The sequence below is a fragment of the Myiozetetes cayanensis genome, unplaced genomic scaffold, assembly GCF_022539395.1.
Source record: "Myiozetetes cayanensis isolate MyiCay16 unplaced genomic scaffold, myiCay2020 scf1, whole genome shotgun sequence".
NCBI lineage: Eukaryota > Metazoa > Chordata > Aves > Passeriformes > Tyrannidae > Myiozetetes > Myiozetetes cayanensis.
In genome coordinates, this window is record NW_026086604.1 from 57,561,486 (window position 1) to 57,578,639 (window position 17,154).

A 17,154-nucleotide genomic window follows, 5' to 3' on the forward strand; every position below is an offset into this window, starting at 1 on the left:
TAAATCAAGCTTCAGGGCTAAAAAACACTATGTAGTTGACACAAGTGAAGAAGATTTCTCTGTGCGTTTGGGTGGATTTTTGTATTTGTGTGTATACCATGATACATATAAAAAACCAGGTAATTATTTATTAATATGCTTTAAAACAAATGCTGCAAAAAATCAGGTGCGTTAAAGAGCAGGGGCCAAATCTCAAGTCTCACATTTTCAGGTCTAAAGCCTCACCGACTCCCTCAAGAGCCCTGCCTGCGTGAGGCCTCCCAGATCTGACCTAGAGCAGTGTGGAGTATTTAAGTAGCAAATCGCTTTACAGGCTGAATCAGTTTCCCTACTTTAAAGCTGTTGGTTGGTTTTGAATCATTTCTTTGTGGCTCGAAAGCTGTTGCAAAGGCCCAAATATAAACTACGCAGTAAATCGGTGAGCCTGCAAAGGTGCTGTGGGTGCTCTGTGTCCTCATTAGCGTATGAAGCTGCAGGCCATACTGAAGTGTGCTCCTAGATGTTAAACACAACATGAGTTAATTTATGACAATATATAGATGATGAGCAATTTCTTGGTAGGCATGGAACAGCATTTAACTTAAAAGTGTGAATTTAATGCTGGGGTGTTAGACATTAGTGCCAGTTAGAAAGATTTATACTTTAAATTGATTAATTAATTAAGTTAATATTTAATTATGATTAAGCATTATGTATAGTCCTTCTATTCCTTTTCTTTGATATTTTGATAAATTGAAATGCTACATGCTGAAAATCCTGATTTAAAAAATGCCAAAACATAATCTCAAGAAAAGCCTGAGTTAATGCAGAAGTCTCTGTGTAACAATCATGCATAACCTCAGCAAAAATATTATCGACAAACATTTTGCACTAAAATTCACCTTGTTGCATCATTTACCACAAATGCATTCTTCAAGTGGTAGTAGGATAGGTTTCTGTTTTGCTTTTTCTGTTGGTTTTGTTTGTGTTTGTTTGTTTTGTTTTTGTTTTTTTTAAGATTCAATTATAATCACAAATGGCTAGAATTGACTCTCAAAAGAGGTACTGAAATTATTTTACACCTTAGATACTGTCTTGGGATACTCTCAATCGACCAAATTTTCAAAGAAGCCCAGAGTCCTGTAAAATCTCACTCTGCTTTACCTGACCGAATTTAGGTGCAGAAAATAAAGATACGCTATTGACTTTATTCTGAAATGGTGAAATTCTGAAAGATGTACCCATAACTTTTTATAGCCTAGCTACATGTTGGAGACTAATCAACATTTCTGTGATCCCCTTTTAGTGGTAAGATTCCTTGGAAACTTTAGAGGAATTGCTTTCCTCCTGGTAGCGCAGGGCCCAAGGACTCCCTCCCTCACTGTGGCAACCAGGGTGAGAAGCTGGAGATCCTCAGGGACCCTCATCGAAGCACTGATGGGAAAGGGAAGTTCATCCTTGTGTTGCTCCCCCGGGGAGCTCCCACTCATGAGATGGTCTCTTGCTTGTATGAACAGCATCCAAAGTTAACTGAGGCACTGTGCCTTTCCAGAAAGTCTGTGTATCCACATGCCTGGTACGTGGGAATAAACAGCGTCGAGGTTTCCATCCCTCTCTCTTCACTGGAGGATTTTGTAATTTGGCACCCAGCCTCTTAACCCAGCCTTCTTTTGTAGGAACCAAATTTTCTTCCCCCCTGAAAAGAATTTGAAGGAGACTATTAGTTTCAATGAATTCAGTATCACTACCCTACCAGACCCCTCTCCACTATGTCATTGCAAAAGGAGACAATTTGGCTCCAAATGACTAATGTGATTCTTCTAAAAAAAAAATTTAAAAATTTCAGTCTTGTCTGAGGTTATTGAGTCCCATACCTGAGGTTAGCGTTATGAATTCATAATGACCTTCCATGTGGCCTTTACGGGCTGAGTTTGCTGTGCATGTTAGTACATACTGAGCAAAAATATTACTGTTAAATGATAGACTGTATTAATAGGCAACAGGGCAAAATCCTAGTTTCTCTTTTTAAAAAAAAAATACTAAAAAGAGGGTATTTATGCACTTTTAATGAGTATTCCATTTGCCAAAATCTCTCATATTGGTCCAGAGATTTGGAATGAAGAATTATCATTTCAAGAAGAACAATGTGAGTTTTGGTGCAATTTCAGTAGCAGTCCCAAGACCTGCTTTCTTTATGTCATGAAAACTTTAGAAACATTAACAGTGCTGAATTACCACTGGTACTGAATAGCGTGGATGTTATTCTTGCCTTTGCTCTTCTTGTATTCAAGAAAATAATTTAATACTTACTAATAAATAGAAGGTAACTAAAGATGACTGTGACCTAGTCTGTTAAAAATTTCTCAGTACCTTTAATTTGTTAGTAAATTGAATATATTTTATTTAAGCAGAATCATGGATACAGTATATTAACTTTTTTTCCAGGCAATCTTTACTCAGCACAGAAAGGCCAGATGTATGGGAATTGTAAAAAATCAGGATATGCATAAAAACTGTTCAAGTGCATAAAGCAGCCCCATCTGGAAGACATCTAACAGAAATGAAGTTGTACAAAACCATTCCATTGATAATAAAGCTAATTTTTATGGGTCTGACAAGTATGTAATTATGTTCAGTGGTGCTTTTCAGATTTTATCACAGTCAATAAACCGCAGTGGTAATTTCATTCCCATTTGACATATTTACATGGAAACATTTGATTGGAGGAATTAGTAACCCTGAAAGCCTTGATAGATATGTTTTAATGATCTGTGACCTCCGCAGTCCCTCATCTGTTTATTGTTGCAACAGGCGAGAAGTCGTTCCTCTGTGACCTTTGTGGCTTTGCCGGCGGGACACGTCATGCCCTCACCAAGCATCGGCGGCAGCACACAGGTCAGTAAAGCTGTCTTTACTCTTTGCTATATTTTCTCCAGGAAGGGAGTCCCTCTACACTGGAGAGTAACACAAGTCAAATAGCACGTTACCGCACAAACAATACATTGGCTCATTGTTTACTTTGCTTTTTCTCATTTTTGTAAAATCGGTATGCCCAAGGTCTGCATCAAATCTGTTAGCTGGGAGTTTGAATAATTGCTTGGGGAGGGTGGGGGGGTATTTTTGGTGGGGTTTTTTTGGTTTTATTTTTTTTCTGAAGGAATTAGAGTTGTAAAGACTGGCTTTCATCTTTAAATGAATGATAAGTCTACTATTTTTTTTTTTCCAAGGCCCAAATAGATTACCTACTGTGAAGATTTTGCAAGAGTCTGCTAGAATGTCCCTGGGTGAAAATTAGAGGCTACATATAGATTAATCCATTATTTTGGACTGAGGCATAGTTGAAAGCTAGTGTTGTTTCAGTTGCCCTTTCGTAATTTTAAGATAGTTTGTAATTAATAGGTGCAACTTTAAGAGTTACCACATGGCTGGCATGTAAACCAGATTTCTCTTCCAGAATTAGTAAAGCTTTCCCACCACCCGGTTATAAAATTTTAATATCAGACAAAATTAAATTCGTTCTTAGTTTCAGAAGACCAGGGAAGGTGTAAGTATTAAACATTTATTAATACATTCTGCTTTAATTGTGCTTTTTAGTAGTTCCTTGTAAGTGTTTGATTATTTGAATAGATTTTGTTCAAACAGACGTGGACGTGTTGCTATTAAAGCCAGTGTAGTTTTTTGTTTTACTGACTATCATGAGGATAACATCATCAGGAATTGCTGTGTGAGTTAAGTGACCATTGTCTAACGTACAGTGGAAAGAAATGGCTAAGAAATGAGAAACTACAGTTGTTACATCGTGAAATTTCCATAGATTTTGTAAAGGAATCACAGTGGGAGATTTTATTATGTCCCTGTATAAACTAATCCTCATTCAGGACAAACACCATCTAAATGTGTAATTTCCTGGAGAGCATCTACTCTCTTTCTTGAGAGCCTGAAGCCATTCTTCCCACCCTGTTTTCAGTTTATTTAAAGCAACCATATTTGGAGGACACTTTGATGCTTTCAAAAAGGTGGGGTTTTCAGTGCCAGTCAGGCAATATCTTGAAACAGATAATCACCCCACCACACCCCCCCAAAAATATTCAGAGCCAAATTTTGCTTGCAAATCTACCTAGTAATCCTTCTTTCAGAGGTAATTTTTTCTGATAATAAGGAACATCAATTTGTGGGATAGTACTGCCACAGTCAGTTCCCATTCAGTGCAGGAAGTTTGTTTTTCAAGTGACTAAGAAAAGTCATTTAGTAAATATAATAAGTTCTCTTAGTATTACACTCTCTGAATGATAACAGGAGCAATTACAACTGCTGGAACACAAGCTGTATGCTTCAGTTGTAACTAACAGCTTTCATTTTTCTGGAGCTTTGAAGAATTTTCACATATTAGCACAAGTTGGGAAAATGTGGGCTAAGAACGATTTTTTTTTTCTTTAGGAGAAATAAATCATTGTTCTCAGTAGGATAGGAACGACCTCTTGGTTTTATTGGCCTACCATGTGAAACATTGGGGTCTTGCATATGTCTAGGACTCACAGTCCATGCAGCCACACAAATAGTAAACAATCATTTCAGAATGGGGAAGTAGAAGAACGGCAAATTCTTGTATGTACCCTTCTTGTCTTTACCTATTATGTGCATGTAGATCTGGTTTCTCAGAAGTGTAAGTGCCTATAATCAAATATATAAATTTATATTTTTCTTATCATTAGGCCATAAGCAATAGAAAAGAATATTTTCTTTCCTGATTTCTGTGCAAAATTAGGCTGAAAATATGATATGTTCCTGGTTAAAAGCTGTCTACGTTTTTGAAGGCGATTTGCCCTTCTTTTGCCAGTGTGGTAGAGACTTCTTGTGCTATGATCACAGGGATTTACAGGTTATAGATCATGAAGCTTGCATCTAGCAAGCATAACTTTATATTTTATGTCAGGACTGGAGGCTCGTTATTACTTTGCTATTAACTTTATACTATACAGGACAGTATCTCAAAGGCAGAGGGATCTATCTTTTTGGCATTTATCTGCCTCTGTGGCACAAACAATCAGAGAAGATTCTTTAGCAGAAAAATTATCTGTAGCTTCTATTTGTTTCAAGGAGAATGACACAATCCACCTTTGCCTGCATTCTTGCACTTATATGGGTTCCCTTGTATTTTCATCCAGTGCTCAACTCTATCTCAGTCATTAGCTGCATGCACTCCTCTTTGTACCTTTTTTTTCTCCTTTGTCTCCAGTTGGCACAATTTTCCCCAAGCAGAATGCCAAAGCAAATTACAATCAGGTTTGAAAGGGATAGGTATCAAAAATAGTCTAAATGGCTTAAATAATTCCCTACTGTAGTACAAGCTGTCTAGGGGGCTGACATAGAACATCTTCCAATCCAAGATTTACTTCTATCACCTGTCAGAGACCCTTCATTCAAGGGAAAATGAGCAAATCCTCACATGTAGTTAGGGAGTCTTAACCAACTTAACAAGCCTACTCTCATCCCAGCCTCAAGGCCTGAGATGTCCTGACACCCTAGAGAAATGTTCAGCTGCTGGTAGATATTTGACACAAGAGAGGACTGTCTGTAGCATCAGTCACTTAGACTTTTGATACTCCTTATTCTGGTATTTCTTACTCTGTTCTTCTCTTTTTAGATGAGATTATTTGTATCTACCTGGAGAAATACCTTTATCTAGTGAAAGATTCATTTTCTTTGGAAATATTAAAGGGAGCAAGAAGTATAACTTGGTGTGAAAAAAATGACAGAATCTGGCCCTTGTCACTTTTGGAGCAAACTCTAGGGACTAGTTTGGTTAGTAGGATGTTTTCCATTGATGAGATGTTTTTGGTTTTTAAATGAAAAGAATTACGAGAATGTTAAACTGAAAGAAAAAGCCATTAAAGACTTGAAAAATGTTTACACTTATGTATTTGCAAACATGATGCAGATTTCCTCGATAGAGGCTTTCTCAACTGTAAAGTAGGAACAAATAATTTGACCTGTCAAGATTTCTGGTGTTTTACCAGTTAACATTTTTATTCGGTGTTAAATATGTTACATCCGTAGTGACTGACCTGGTCCTGTGAGAAATGCACACTTTGAACACAGAATAAGCAAAGTCCTTGACTGATTTTGTCCTGGGAAAATGTTATGTCATTATTTTGTTATCTGAATGCACCTTCTTCCAGTCCTATTATGAAAGAATCTGTCTGTAGAATTCTGCAAGTCTTTTACTGACTCTGTAAACATCCATGACCTGATCTTCTGTTCCGTGAATTGAAGCAATGGCAACTTGGAGTGGTCCAGAGTTTGACTGGAATTTTATCACACTGTAAAGAATACTTACATCTCTGTCTGTCGAATGCTTTACAATAGACACTTGTGACTGCCTAGGCTGTGATAAACTGTCTGAAGAAACTTGGACCGCTTGCAGTATCAGCTGGTGCTATGTGGTAAATAAGGGACAGCTTGCGGTGCTGCAAGAACGTATATGCCATAGTTATGATGTCTCAACAAGACTGGGAAGAAAAGAATTCATCTTTTGAGTCATCCTGAAGCAAGTGCTTTTGAGTCATATTTTGTTCGAGTAAGAAAATCTGCCTGAAGATAGGAAGATAAATAAATAATGTTGGAAATTTTAGCGTTTGCTGAATTTAGAATTAGTTGCATTCCACAAAGAATCTAAGCTATTATCTGAATTTTGTAATAAAAAAAGGTAAATACCCTCTAAACCAGCCACCAAAAATACACACACACATACACGTAAGAAGCATAGAATATCACATAATTTTAATATTTTGCCTTAATCATGATCAACTAGGAAATTGCATAAGAGAGGAAAAACAAGCAATGGTAATTATTTCTGGCTTGAAATGCAAACATAGAAACACTTAATTCATAATTTTAAAATGTCTTTTCTTTACGTTCTTGTTCTTATTGTTCTGCTCTCCTCCTTTGTTTTTCTGTCCTTTGGTATCACTCTAGTTTTCCATTCTTCTACATGTTTCTTCCATTTTGTGCTGTAGTAGCTGGTTCAGTCCAACAGTGCTGATCAGTAACAGCCTGTGTTCTCTTGCATGAAATCCCTTTTTTAATGTTGGTTAGTACTCCAGCAAGTTGCAAAAACCCCATCCTCATCTTCTACACAATGACAGTCGACATTTGCTTCTCATGTGTTGGTTGTGGTGGGATCTTCCTGGGCATGAGAGAAGTACATTACAGCAGTAGAGTGTTAGCAGGTGAGTACACTTACTGTACACAGCGCTGCTGCGGCCGTCACCATGAACCTATGGAGCTGCTTGAGAAGATCGTGTCTTTGTTCAAGTATTTTCATGAATTTTTGAAGATGGTAGCTTATATTGTACAGATCACTGTTTGTATGATTGCTTCTGCTCACTCATTTCAATCTTGTGCTTCTTAAGACATTTATAGGTCAATGTAATAAAGAAAGAAAATTTAATAATATATGTGTTTTTATCCAGATGAGTGACTCACTTTGTGTTTCTATTTCTCATGTGAACTGTTCTTTGACTTTAATGTGTAGTTATATTACTTGGCATTGAATTTAATGTATAACATAGCCTCTTCTCTTCAACTTCCCCACCACAGCTTAAAAAAATTATAATGTTGAATACCACAGAAAGTGTAGCACAGTAAGGAGACTTATTGCTCTTTGCAGCAAGGGAAGAGGTGAAATCTGAAGAGCATCTCTGTTGGTTTTTCATTCCCATTTACGCCAACATTTGCAGCAGAGTGTGGAACTTGATTATAGCAAATCTTAGACCAGAAAAGACACCAAAAACCTGGGTTTTTAAAAACTTTCTTCCTACCTCAAAGAAATTGTATAGTGGCAAGAGAAAAAGAAAACTTTAGTCATGGTTTAAGAAGAACAGAATGGATAAAGCTGACGAGGCTTACTGGTTAGCAGCAGCTCTAATAAATACTTTTATAGTCTGGTGCACCCCGTGAACTGACCCTTTTATCATTTGCTTTCCCAGACTTTGATTATTGGAGCTCAGATTTTTCGTGTTAGGTGACTTAAACAACTGATGCACTTCAGAAGTTGGTTGCAGTATTGTCAAAAATACAAACCCATTTCTTTCGTGATCCTGTGGTGAGGAAACGGAGCTTTTTGAAAGTGCTTGTGTTAAAAACAAAATAAATGCCAAGAAAGTGGGTCCTTGATCTTGGAATACATATCCTTACTTTCCCCCCCACAAACAGCTTGTTGACCATTTGGTTGGTTTGGACCACCTATTGGGTTTTTTTCATGGTGAGGCACAGACAAGTCCTCTGTAATGGTAATGGGAGGGTAGGGTGGTTTGGGGTTTTTTCACCTTTATTGATCTTCGAATAAGTAGACTTTGTCCTTATACATTTTCGGATACACTATTTTATAATTTGTACATATGTTTTTTATTGTTTAAAAAATCTGGTCAATATTGATTTTTTTATTTGTGTTATTTTAATTTTGTATGAATTAGAAAGTTGTTTGGAGGTAAAGAAGAGTGCTGGAATTTTTAATGGCAGCCCACATTAAAAAAATGATGTTTATTGCATCAAATGTCTGAGGACATGAAGAGTGGAAGGAAACTCAGGGCACAAAGGCTTATAAGAAGCATTCTGGCCCAAAGATAGGGAAGACAAAAAATACTTGAATGACTAGGTCTGTGGGAAACTTTTTAATAAATAAACAAATAAATAAGAATACTCCTGCTACAGATAATATACTCTTCAACATCCCCCAACCCAAAGAAATAACATAAGTTGTCTCTTAGTTTTTTTTTCAACTGTACTTACCTACCTGGTTAATTTTCCATAAAGATACTGTTTCCCAGGTGCAGTTACAAAGAATTACAGGATAAGCTAGACTGTTTTTTTCCTCCCAGTTTGGTTGGCTTTTGTTTTGTGGTGCTGCCGTGATGTATTTTCTGTCAGGTGAGATTTACACATAGTCCACTTGACAGGAGCAGTTAGCCTCAAAGCTTTCTTAAGGAGAAACTTCCCAGAGCGGTGGGCAAGGATTATCATTTTTCTTATGGTCTCGATGGAATTTGCAAGCCCTCCTGGCTTCAATGGGCACTTGCTTGGTTGTCAGCCCCACTGGTTCTGCTGTGGCACAGCAGCAAACCTTTACTTGATCCATTCTCCCTTGAATGGCAAACTAAAAATCTACTTTCGGTTCGGATCTGCCTTTTTTACGAGGGGGCAAGTTAGTAAGGTTCTAATGCATTTTAAATGAAAGCAGTTAAAATAAATATGTATGTTATCTAAAATACTTGTGGCTTTACTAGTTAGGCTTGAAAATGTTGCTATCTTCTTTAATACTAGATGATGAAATAAATCAGAACAAGAAATCTTCAGTTCAAGAGCAGGTTACGTTGCTAGGGAGTTTATGGCCTCCTAGAGAGTTTAATTGAAGAAGCAGCTAGTACCATTCAAGCTGCTGGGAGAATCAGCTTCTCCAGAGCAGAGTGTCAGGGTCTGACAAGAAAACCCCATTTGGGGCAGCAAAGACATACTTTCTAGCAGTCTCAATTTGTCCAGCATAGAGGCTTCAGCTTTGTGTCCTGCCCCTTCACCTTTCCTTGTCCCATGAAACAATAAATGAAAAACAGCGGCTGGTATTCTCTCCAGCAGCTGCTAAAAGCAATTATTCCAACTCTTTATGGAGCTTTCAGAAGCTGCTCTGTTGTCCTTTCGTCCAGCAGAATGGGCTTTTCAGGCCTTGAGGACCTTGCATATCTTTTTCCCTTGGGAGGAAAAACCTCAACAAGCTCCAAGAATGAAAAATGCAGATTTCTGTCTCTCCTCTGGCAAATATTCTGGCAAAGTCTGTTTTGAAGTCTTAAATGTCTCATGCTATAAACAGGCTTGAAAAATTTGGCTTGGAGGCATGGCCATTTGGGAATGGCCTTTTACTACTGATTGCAGAAGGCCACTTTTACTGACAGTCTTGTGCTGGTGGTGTGTCCTCTGGCAGTCTGAAAAACTTCACATTGTACCTGTTAATAGGCTTAGGGTTCAGTTTTGATACTGCCAGTTGTAGAGCACTGAACATTCTATGAGGGATGTATGTCTGTCCCTTGGAGTTTTGTCCAGACTTGTTAATCCTTATAAAGTCTCTAGGATAAAAAATTCTGAAGGCTTGCACAATGCAGAGAATATCACCTAAGTTAGGAGCTGCCTTTAGTCTCTTACATACGAAAAGAAAATTGTTTCCTCCCTAAATGGTAACTACATGTGCCCGTAAGCCCCACAGAATATTTTTGGGACAACCAGTTGGAAAAATGGGATGCAGGTGTCATAGCTAGGCATCACAGTGTGTGTTTCAGTCATGAGATTTTGTTTTGGTACCTTCTAAGGGGTAGACCCCTCCTCTGGAAAGAAAAGTAGTCTTTTTCACATAGTAAAATAGACACTAGAAATTTTTAGTTTTCTTCCATCAGTAGTTCTATAGAAATTTTCAGTTCAGTTCCACAGTCAGCAGAGATTGAATTTTAGACTTCTAAAAATATTATTGTCCTAGTCTGGGTTTGGTTTTGGTTTTTTTGTTTGGGTTTTTTTCATTAAGCTTTCAAGTCCTTCTGCTGAAAGTTGACCTACTGTTTAGAAAATATTCACAAGGGCAGAAGACTAGCAAATGAGAGGGGAATGGAGCACTGAGTTCTGGTTCATATTCTCAGTCCTGGTTTATTTATGTTATTTAAAGGATAAGATTAAAAATCCATGACTGGAGACATGGAGACACGCTTTTTACCTGGAGATGTTCCTTTCTGAGCAAGTTCTGAATACAAGCATTAGCCTGATTTTTCACCTTGTGTCTGCAACAGGGTTGTTTTCAGGGCTGTTCTTGACCCAACTTCAATATAAGGTACAGGGTGAGAAGAATACCTGGTTATATTTTCATGAAATAAGACTAGGAACATGGTTACTCTGTTTCAGTGCAGTTCTTTCTCCTCCTTTTTTCTGCTGTGGAACACCACATGGGAAGTGAGCTGGATACTGATGTTTATGTGTCATATTTTTCAATTACTACATTTTATTTGGAAATTTATTTTGTATTTGTGTTTGCTATATATATATACACAAAATAAAAGCTATATCAAGGGATATGCCAGAAATTTGGACTTGTCTTCCTTTTCTGTTGATGAAAACTGATAATGCTTCTCTTGTCACCTTCTAGGAGAGAAACCGTTCAAATGTGATGAGTGTAACTTCGCTTCCACAACACAATCGCATCTGACACGACATAAGCGTGTCCATACTGGAGAAAAGCCGTACAGATGTCCCTGGTGTGACTACAGGTAATGAGTCATTAACTAAAGCATGATGAGAGAAGGGTTAAGGTGATCAGATGAGGTTCATTTGAAGTCACCAATAAAAATATATTGCCATTAAAACACCATCAGGGCAGCAGTAATTGCATATTAAATTAGGAGCTGCATTTAAAAACTTAGTCTTCAGTATTTAGGTATTACTTTATAAAGAAAAACAAATGATGGGAAACCTTTTAGTGGTAACACTACAGTGCTAATGTTGAGTGTTTGTTTCACAGCTGCTCTAGTGTCTGCTAAAATTCTCCATGGTGAGGCCACTTATCTGCATCGCCTTTTCAAATCAGTTGCGATTCTGAAATTTTTCTCGGTTGAGTTGCAGCCATTTCACCAAGAAAGGAAAAGTTATCTAAAAGGCTTAGCAGCCTAAATGCTCACCAGACACTTATTAGAACAGGAAGCAACTGGAGCTAGTTACAGTTCTGCAGAGTCTTGCTTCAGTTTTCCTTCTTGCCAACCCAGGGTATTTGGATAAGAGTTGGCTCTAGGGTTGGTTCCATGGCAAAGCCTCCCATGTTGCGCCGCTAAAACCCATCCTGTTAGGGCAGTGGGTTAAATTCTCAAAAATCACATGATTCTGGTGCTTACTCCCTGTGTCTTTGATTCATTATAGATTACTTATTAAATGATCTCATATTCCTTCTTGAATTAGTCTTTACTCTTAAATGCTTCTTCTACAATCTTGAATACTTTTAATACCTTGCAGTGGGGTGTCTAGTCTGTGTGTCTGATAAGGGAATACAATGAAGTTTTTTATGGGCAATTTGCAACGGTGGATGTTCAAAAAGTTTTTTAAAATTTAGCATTATATTTAATAAATGACACTAAATAACACATGGTTAGATGTGTGTGTTGTGATACATGCACACAGCAGAGAAAGTTAAACATTTGATTATACCACCAGAGCATTTTTTATTTTCTTTTCTTGCTAAACATACAGTTGTAATGTTCCTTTAGTGTAGTTTCCTAAAACAAGACTATATAACAAAGCCTAGGATTTCACATTATTTATGAGCTACTTTACAGAAAAATCTTGTACAGAAAGCTTCTGTGGTGATCATGCAGTTTCTGTACAAAACTTTTTGTTGCACTGTTTTGTGCATGTGGGGCAAATGTTCTGTGAACTCTTCTGTATTGAGCACCCATTAAATCACTCTCTAGAACTGCAGAGAACTGAATTTGATAACCTTTAGGGGAGGGGGCTCTGTTCTGTGCTGCTACCTTAAGGGTCTGCCTGCTTTCTTTTTTTTTTTTTTTTTAATAAATGGAAATGTTTCTGTCAGCTTCGGTAAGTCATCTAAAAACGAGAGGTGATTTTCTGTGGTCAGAGCAGTTGTGTCAAAAGGTCTGTGTAGAGTGAAGTGAGAGCAAATAAGCAATAGTGTGACATGGTGTGCTGCAATGAAGGTAATAGAAGCACTATCTTTAAATGCTGTGTGTTTGAGGAGACTTAATCTTGCAGTCATCCACTTTAATGAACCATCCCAATTGGCAGGAATAGTTTTATTACAGCACTAGGTAATGAGAGGTGGGTTATACTGGGTTTGAGCTCCTTGGCTTGAAGACCCTAGAGGCTGGGAGCATTGTAGATGTGAATCAGTTTGGGATTTGTTATGCACATGCAATGAGTAGATGGAATTCCCTCACTCAGGATGACAAAAAAATTTCATGCTCTATTGAATGAAAGATAGGAGAGCATTTTACTTTGGATGGACAGTTTTCTGTATGGGATATAAATTCCAAGAAATAACAAGTTTTTTAGTAGTATTTCTTATACCAGAGGTTATTAGAGAAGATGCAAGCATAATTTAATTTATGAGGATTAAGAAATATCTGAGCATGCCCGGCCTCTATATTATTGAAAAATAAATGTTTCATGGCAATAGGATGTTAGTTTCCATCCTTCACAGGCCAATTTTGACCTAATCTTCAGAGGTTGATCTCTACAGATACCAGCTGATGAAGCTTTGATTATGCAGGAAATTTGTTCTGAGCTCAGCTGAAAAACATCTGGCAGGGATGCAGGAATCAGAGCTGTGCTGCTGCAAGCTCATAGAGGCAGTGAGGCACTCTGTGTAGCTGCAGAGTAGCCCATAGAGGGGCTGCTGTATTTATTAGCTCAGCAGTTCTGCTTGTGCCTGCCAGTTTCCACAGTCCTGGGATATTAGCCAGCCTTGTTGGCTGTATACAAGTATATGTATTTTTCTCTTTATCCAAATGTCTCTTTGTTTTAAAATATAATTTTAAGGGAATAACGTGTTGCCTCTTGGTCAACTCACACAGTACTATCTGTTGCAGTGGAATTAGCAGTGCTGTAAATGCTATCATTTGCACTGGTTCAGCAGATGGTATGTAGTCTTGCAAATGTCACCTACAAAAAACACTAAATGAAGAGTTTAAAATCTGCTGACCTAGTGACAAGATTCATCCCTGTGTCTAGTGGTTGAGGTCTCGTGGTGCTTTCAGCTCAGACCTTGCACTGTAAGTTCATCCAGACTATTTCAGATGTTCCTGTTTAGTGTTGCTTGGCAACTGCAGACTCTTTAATGACCCTTATAGTTTCAGCAAGGTGAATATTCCTCTTTTTGTGTTGGGATATGGAGGAGAGTATTGTTAGTGCTACCATAAAGCCTGCTTTCGCTGATAGATGAAGTTATCTCCCTATTCTGTAAAGTAGTTTGAGACACTTGAATTAAAACAATGTCTAAATACAAGGTATTTTAATTATTCCTGTGAAGCTCATCGGTGCTCAGACTGTTCTTGGAAATTCTTGATTTCAAGCTTTTCATTTCCTCAGCCTGAAATTGTGAATAATCATTCTGCAAAAACCCTTGCCAGTTTAGTGAGTGAAAGGCTAGCTAGCCTTGGCTAGAAGTATACAGAAAAAGGCCTATTAGAAGAAACTAATCTAAATTTAGGAACTGTTATAAACTTTATAAACTGAAGGGAAATAGGCTGTAAGATACTGTGGGGAAAAGTGATTTTGGCTGCATGGAACAACATATAATGAGAAATTCTTTTCTTCACTAGAAAAAGACATGAAAGGATGTGGTTTTCTGAAGTGATTAATAAATTAACCTGGCATTTTTAGCTCACAATTTATATATTTTCTATAGTATGCATATTCCCTCCCCCCCCCAAAAAAAAATGAGAGATTTTGCTCACTTTATTTTACCAAGTTGCTTTTATAATCTATGCTTATGGCTGTAGTTCAATAATCATGAAGATATGTTACCTTCTATCTCTAGAGCTTGTACTGTGACCACTTGATTCTTGCTTTTGTCTAAATTTTTTTGTATATTGATAACAAAGAAAATAACATCTTTTCTATACAGTAGTATGTGACTTCAAGTAAAAATTATAATTTGAAATTATGTTTTCTGTCTCGGTTATAAAATCTAATTCCATTTGAAGGAATGGATATAATATATACATCCATAAATATAAAAATATGCTCCTTAAATGTTTTGGTTATATTTTTTTCACGTTTGTGTTTTCAGTCTAGGTTTTCCCTATTTAATTAAAAATATGCACAATTTTCCTTTGCATTTACTTTTTCAAATCACACAGCATGTCTCTCCATTCTGAAGTCAGTGTGCTTTGTCATACAAAAATATTCATTCACTCTTAATTAATGTTCAACTTAATTTTATAATACAGAATTGGTCTCACAGGGCCCTGCACCACCATTACATATGCAGGGCTTAGTTTATATTTCTTAGTCATTTAAAAAAAAAAGTGTTATGTGGCTGAACTTTTCAGATGACACGATCCTACAGTTATACTGACAATACTGTTTGCATTTGGTAACGGACACAGAAAAAGTCCTGAGGAACTGTATAACCTCCCAGAAATGAGCAGCACCTGTAAACAGATTTCTAAATCTGTTGGTTGTATAGTCTGTGGCTAAACTTTCTAAACCTGCAACATATTTAGGTAGCTGACTTTGACCTGATTGCAGAAGTGCAAAGCTCCCCTAAGTCTGATGATGTCAATGAGAGATACAGATTTTCAAAAAACTTAACTGGTTTTGTGCATGCATCTAAATTATGAATGGGAAATCTCATTTTAGTCATATGTAGGGCTCCAAATTTAACTCCTACTGGTCCTGACTTCCTGTGTAACTATCACATCTTCTCAGACAATTTATGTTCATGATGTGTGTGAGGGAGATGTTTCATTGTAAAATGGATCTGAATTACATGGTGGGGGCATGCAAAAGTCAGAACCCTGCTTTACTCACAGAGTCAAGTTTGTTGGAATACAGGCCTCGGGAGGAGCACTGGCATAGTTTTGGCATGCAGAGGGAGTATTGCTACAATTTTGACCATGAGAGTGTGGGACAGGTATAATGTTAATGTTCTTTGTGCCATCCCTCTGCTGTAATTAAACAAAATTACTTTAATTTCTCTGTATGGGATTCCACTGTGTGGTCCGTTTTGCACAGAATACCCATGGCGGTGAGGGGAAGCAAAGGCATGGAGGGCAATATCCAGGAATGGTGCTCAGACATAGATAAGAAGGTGTAGAAAACAAACAGCCAGGCCAGCAAAACAGCATTCATTCCTTTCTGTAAGGTATATGACTTGTGAAGGATGTCTTACAAGAGTGTGAATAAATAGCATACATTTTTAATATAATTATGTAAGCTAAAATAAATATTTTACATTTATTATGCATAATAAAATAATTAGACAACATTCTGTAAGGGAATATGGCATCTGAAATTCCAACTGCAGAAGGATTCATTGCATATTTTCAGCAGCAGCGGCAGCATGACTTAGGGGGAGTGACTCCACAGGGGCTACTTTTCTTTTTTTGGACAGCATCCCAAGGGAGTTCCTATTTCCCTCTGACTTACAGTATATGTTCATAAGTTGTAAAGACCAGTTTATAATACACTCCAGGATTTGCACCTAAGTCACAAGAATTTGCAAAATAAGTGTTTTCTCTCTGTTTATTTTGGTGAATTCAATAACGTTTAGGTACGATTGCATCAGTTGTGCACTATTCCCTAGTTATATCAAGGATAGCTAGAGACTGCTTTACAGATTAAGTATGTACCTCATGTACTACCATAAGTACTAATTCATAGCAAAACTGAAAGGCTGTTAAGGCAAATTCTACAAAAAATGATGAAAAAAATCATTAAAACATTAATATACTCTTTGTAACCTATGAAATTTAACATGCATGTAGAAGAAATAACTAGGTTACAAAACTGTATAGGCTGATGAAGATTCCAGGTGGCAACCACCACTGCACTATGGAAAAACACTTTTTTATATATATCACAAAGGCAGAATGGTTAAAAGAAAAGGTACATATACTTTGTACAAATACAAAGTTGCTAAGGAAAATAATGCATGTATGTAATAGAACAAACTGGGCCATCAGGAAGCACTTCAGCTTCTGTTGTGTTTAGCAGCATGAGTTGAGGATATCCAGTGCCTTATGCTAGCACACTTATAAACAAATGAAGATAAAAGTTTAGACAGACGTTCTGTCAGTGCGTGGGCATAGTTCCCAGATGCAAACTTCACAGAATTATTATTCACTCCTTAGTTTTTAATAAACATTCAGATAAAATATTTGGAAATATTTCTGTTAATCTGAAATAAAATGTGCTGTAGCATTTAAGTACATAAAAATAATCTGAAATAAAATTTAGATGCAAACCCACTTTATTTATTCTAATGAATACATGGCATACAAAACTGTGGTTAGGGTTATTTTCTTTATGATGTTTCTGTGGCTTAATAAAACATTTATCATCACCTCACTTATAGCAAATAGTTTATATGGTAAACTCAGAATGAAAATATGCAATGTTGTAATAGTGCACAAT

The 17,154-nt window shown here is 37.1% G+C and overlaps 1 protein-coding gene across 1 annotated transcript in view; it reads left to right on the top strand.

Moving 5' to 3' along the window:
* The window catches only part of ZNF407 (zinc finger protein 407), a 339,349-nt gene that overhangs the window by 199,724 nt on the left and 122,471 nt on the right, over window positions 1–17,154 (top strand). Inside the window, 2 exon segments of the mRNA XM_050321189.1 lie at window positions 2,791–2,874; window positions 11,156–11,276. Coding sequence (XP_050177146.1) covers window positions 2,791–2,874; window positions 11,156–11,276 — 205 coding nt within the window.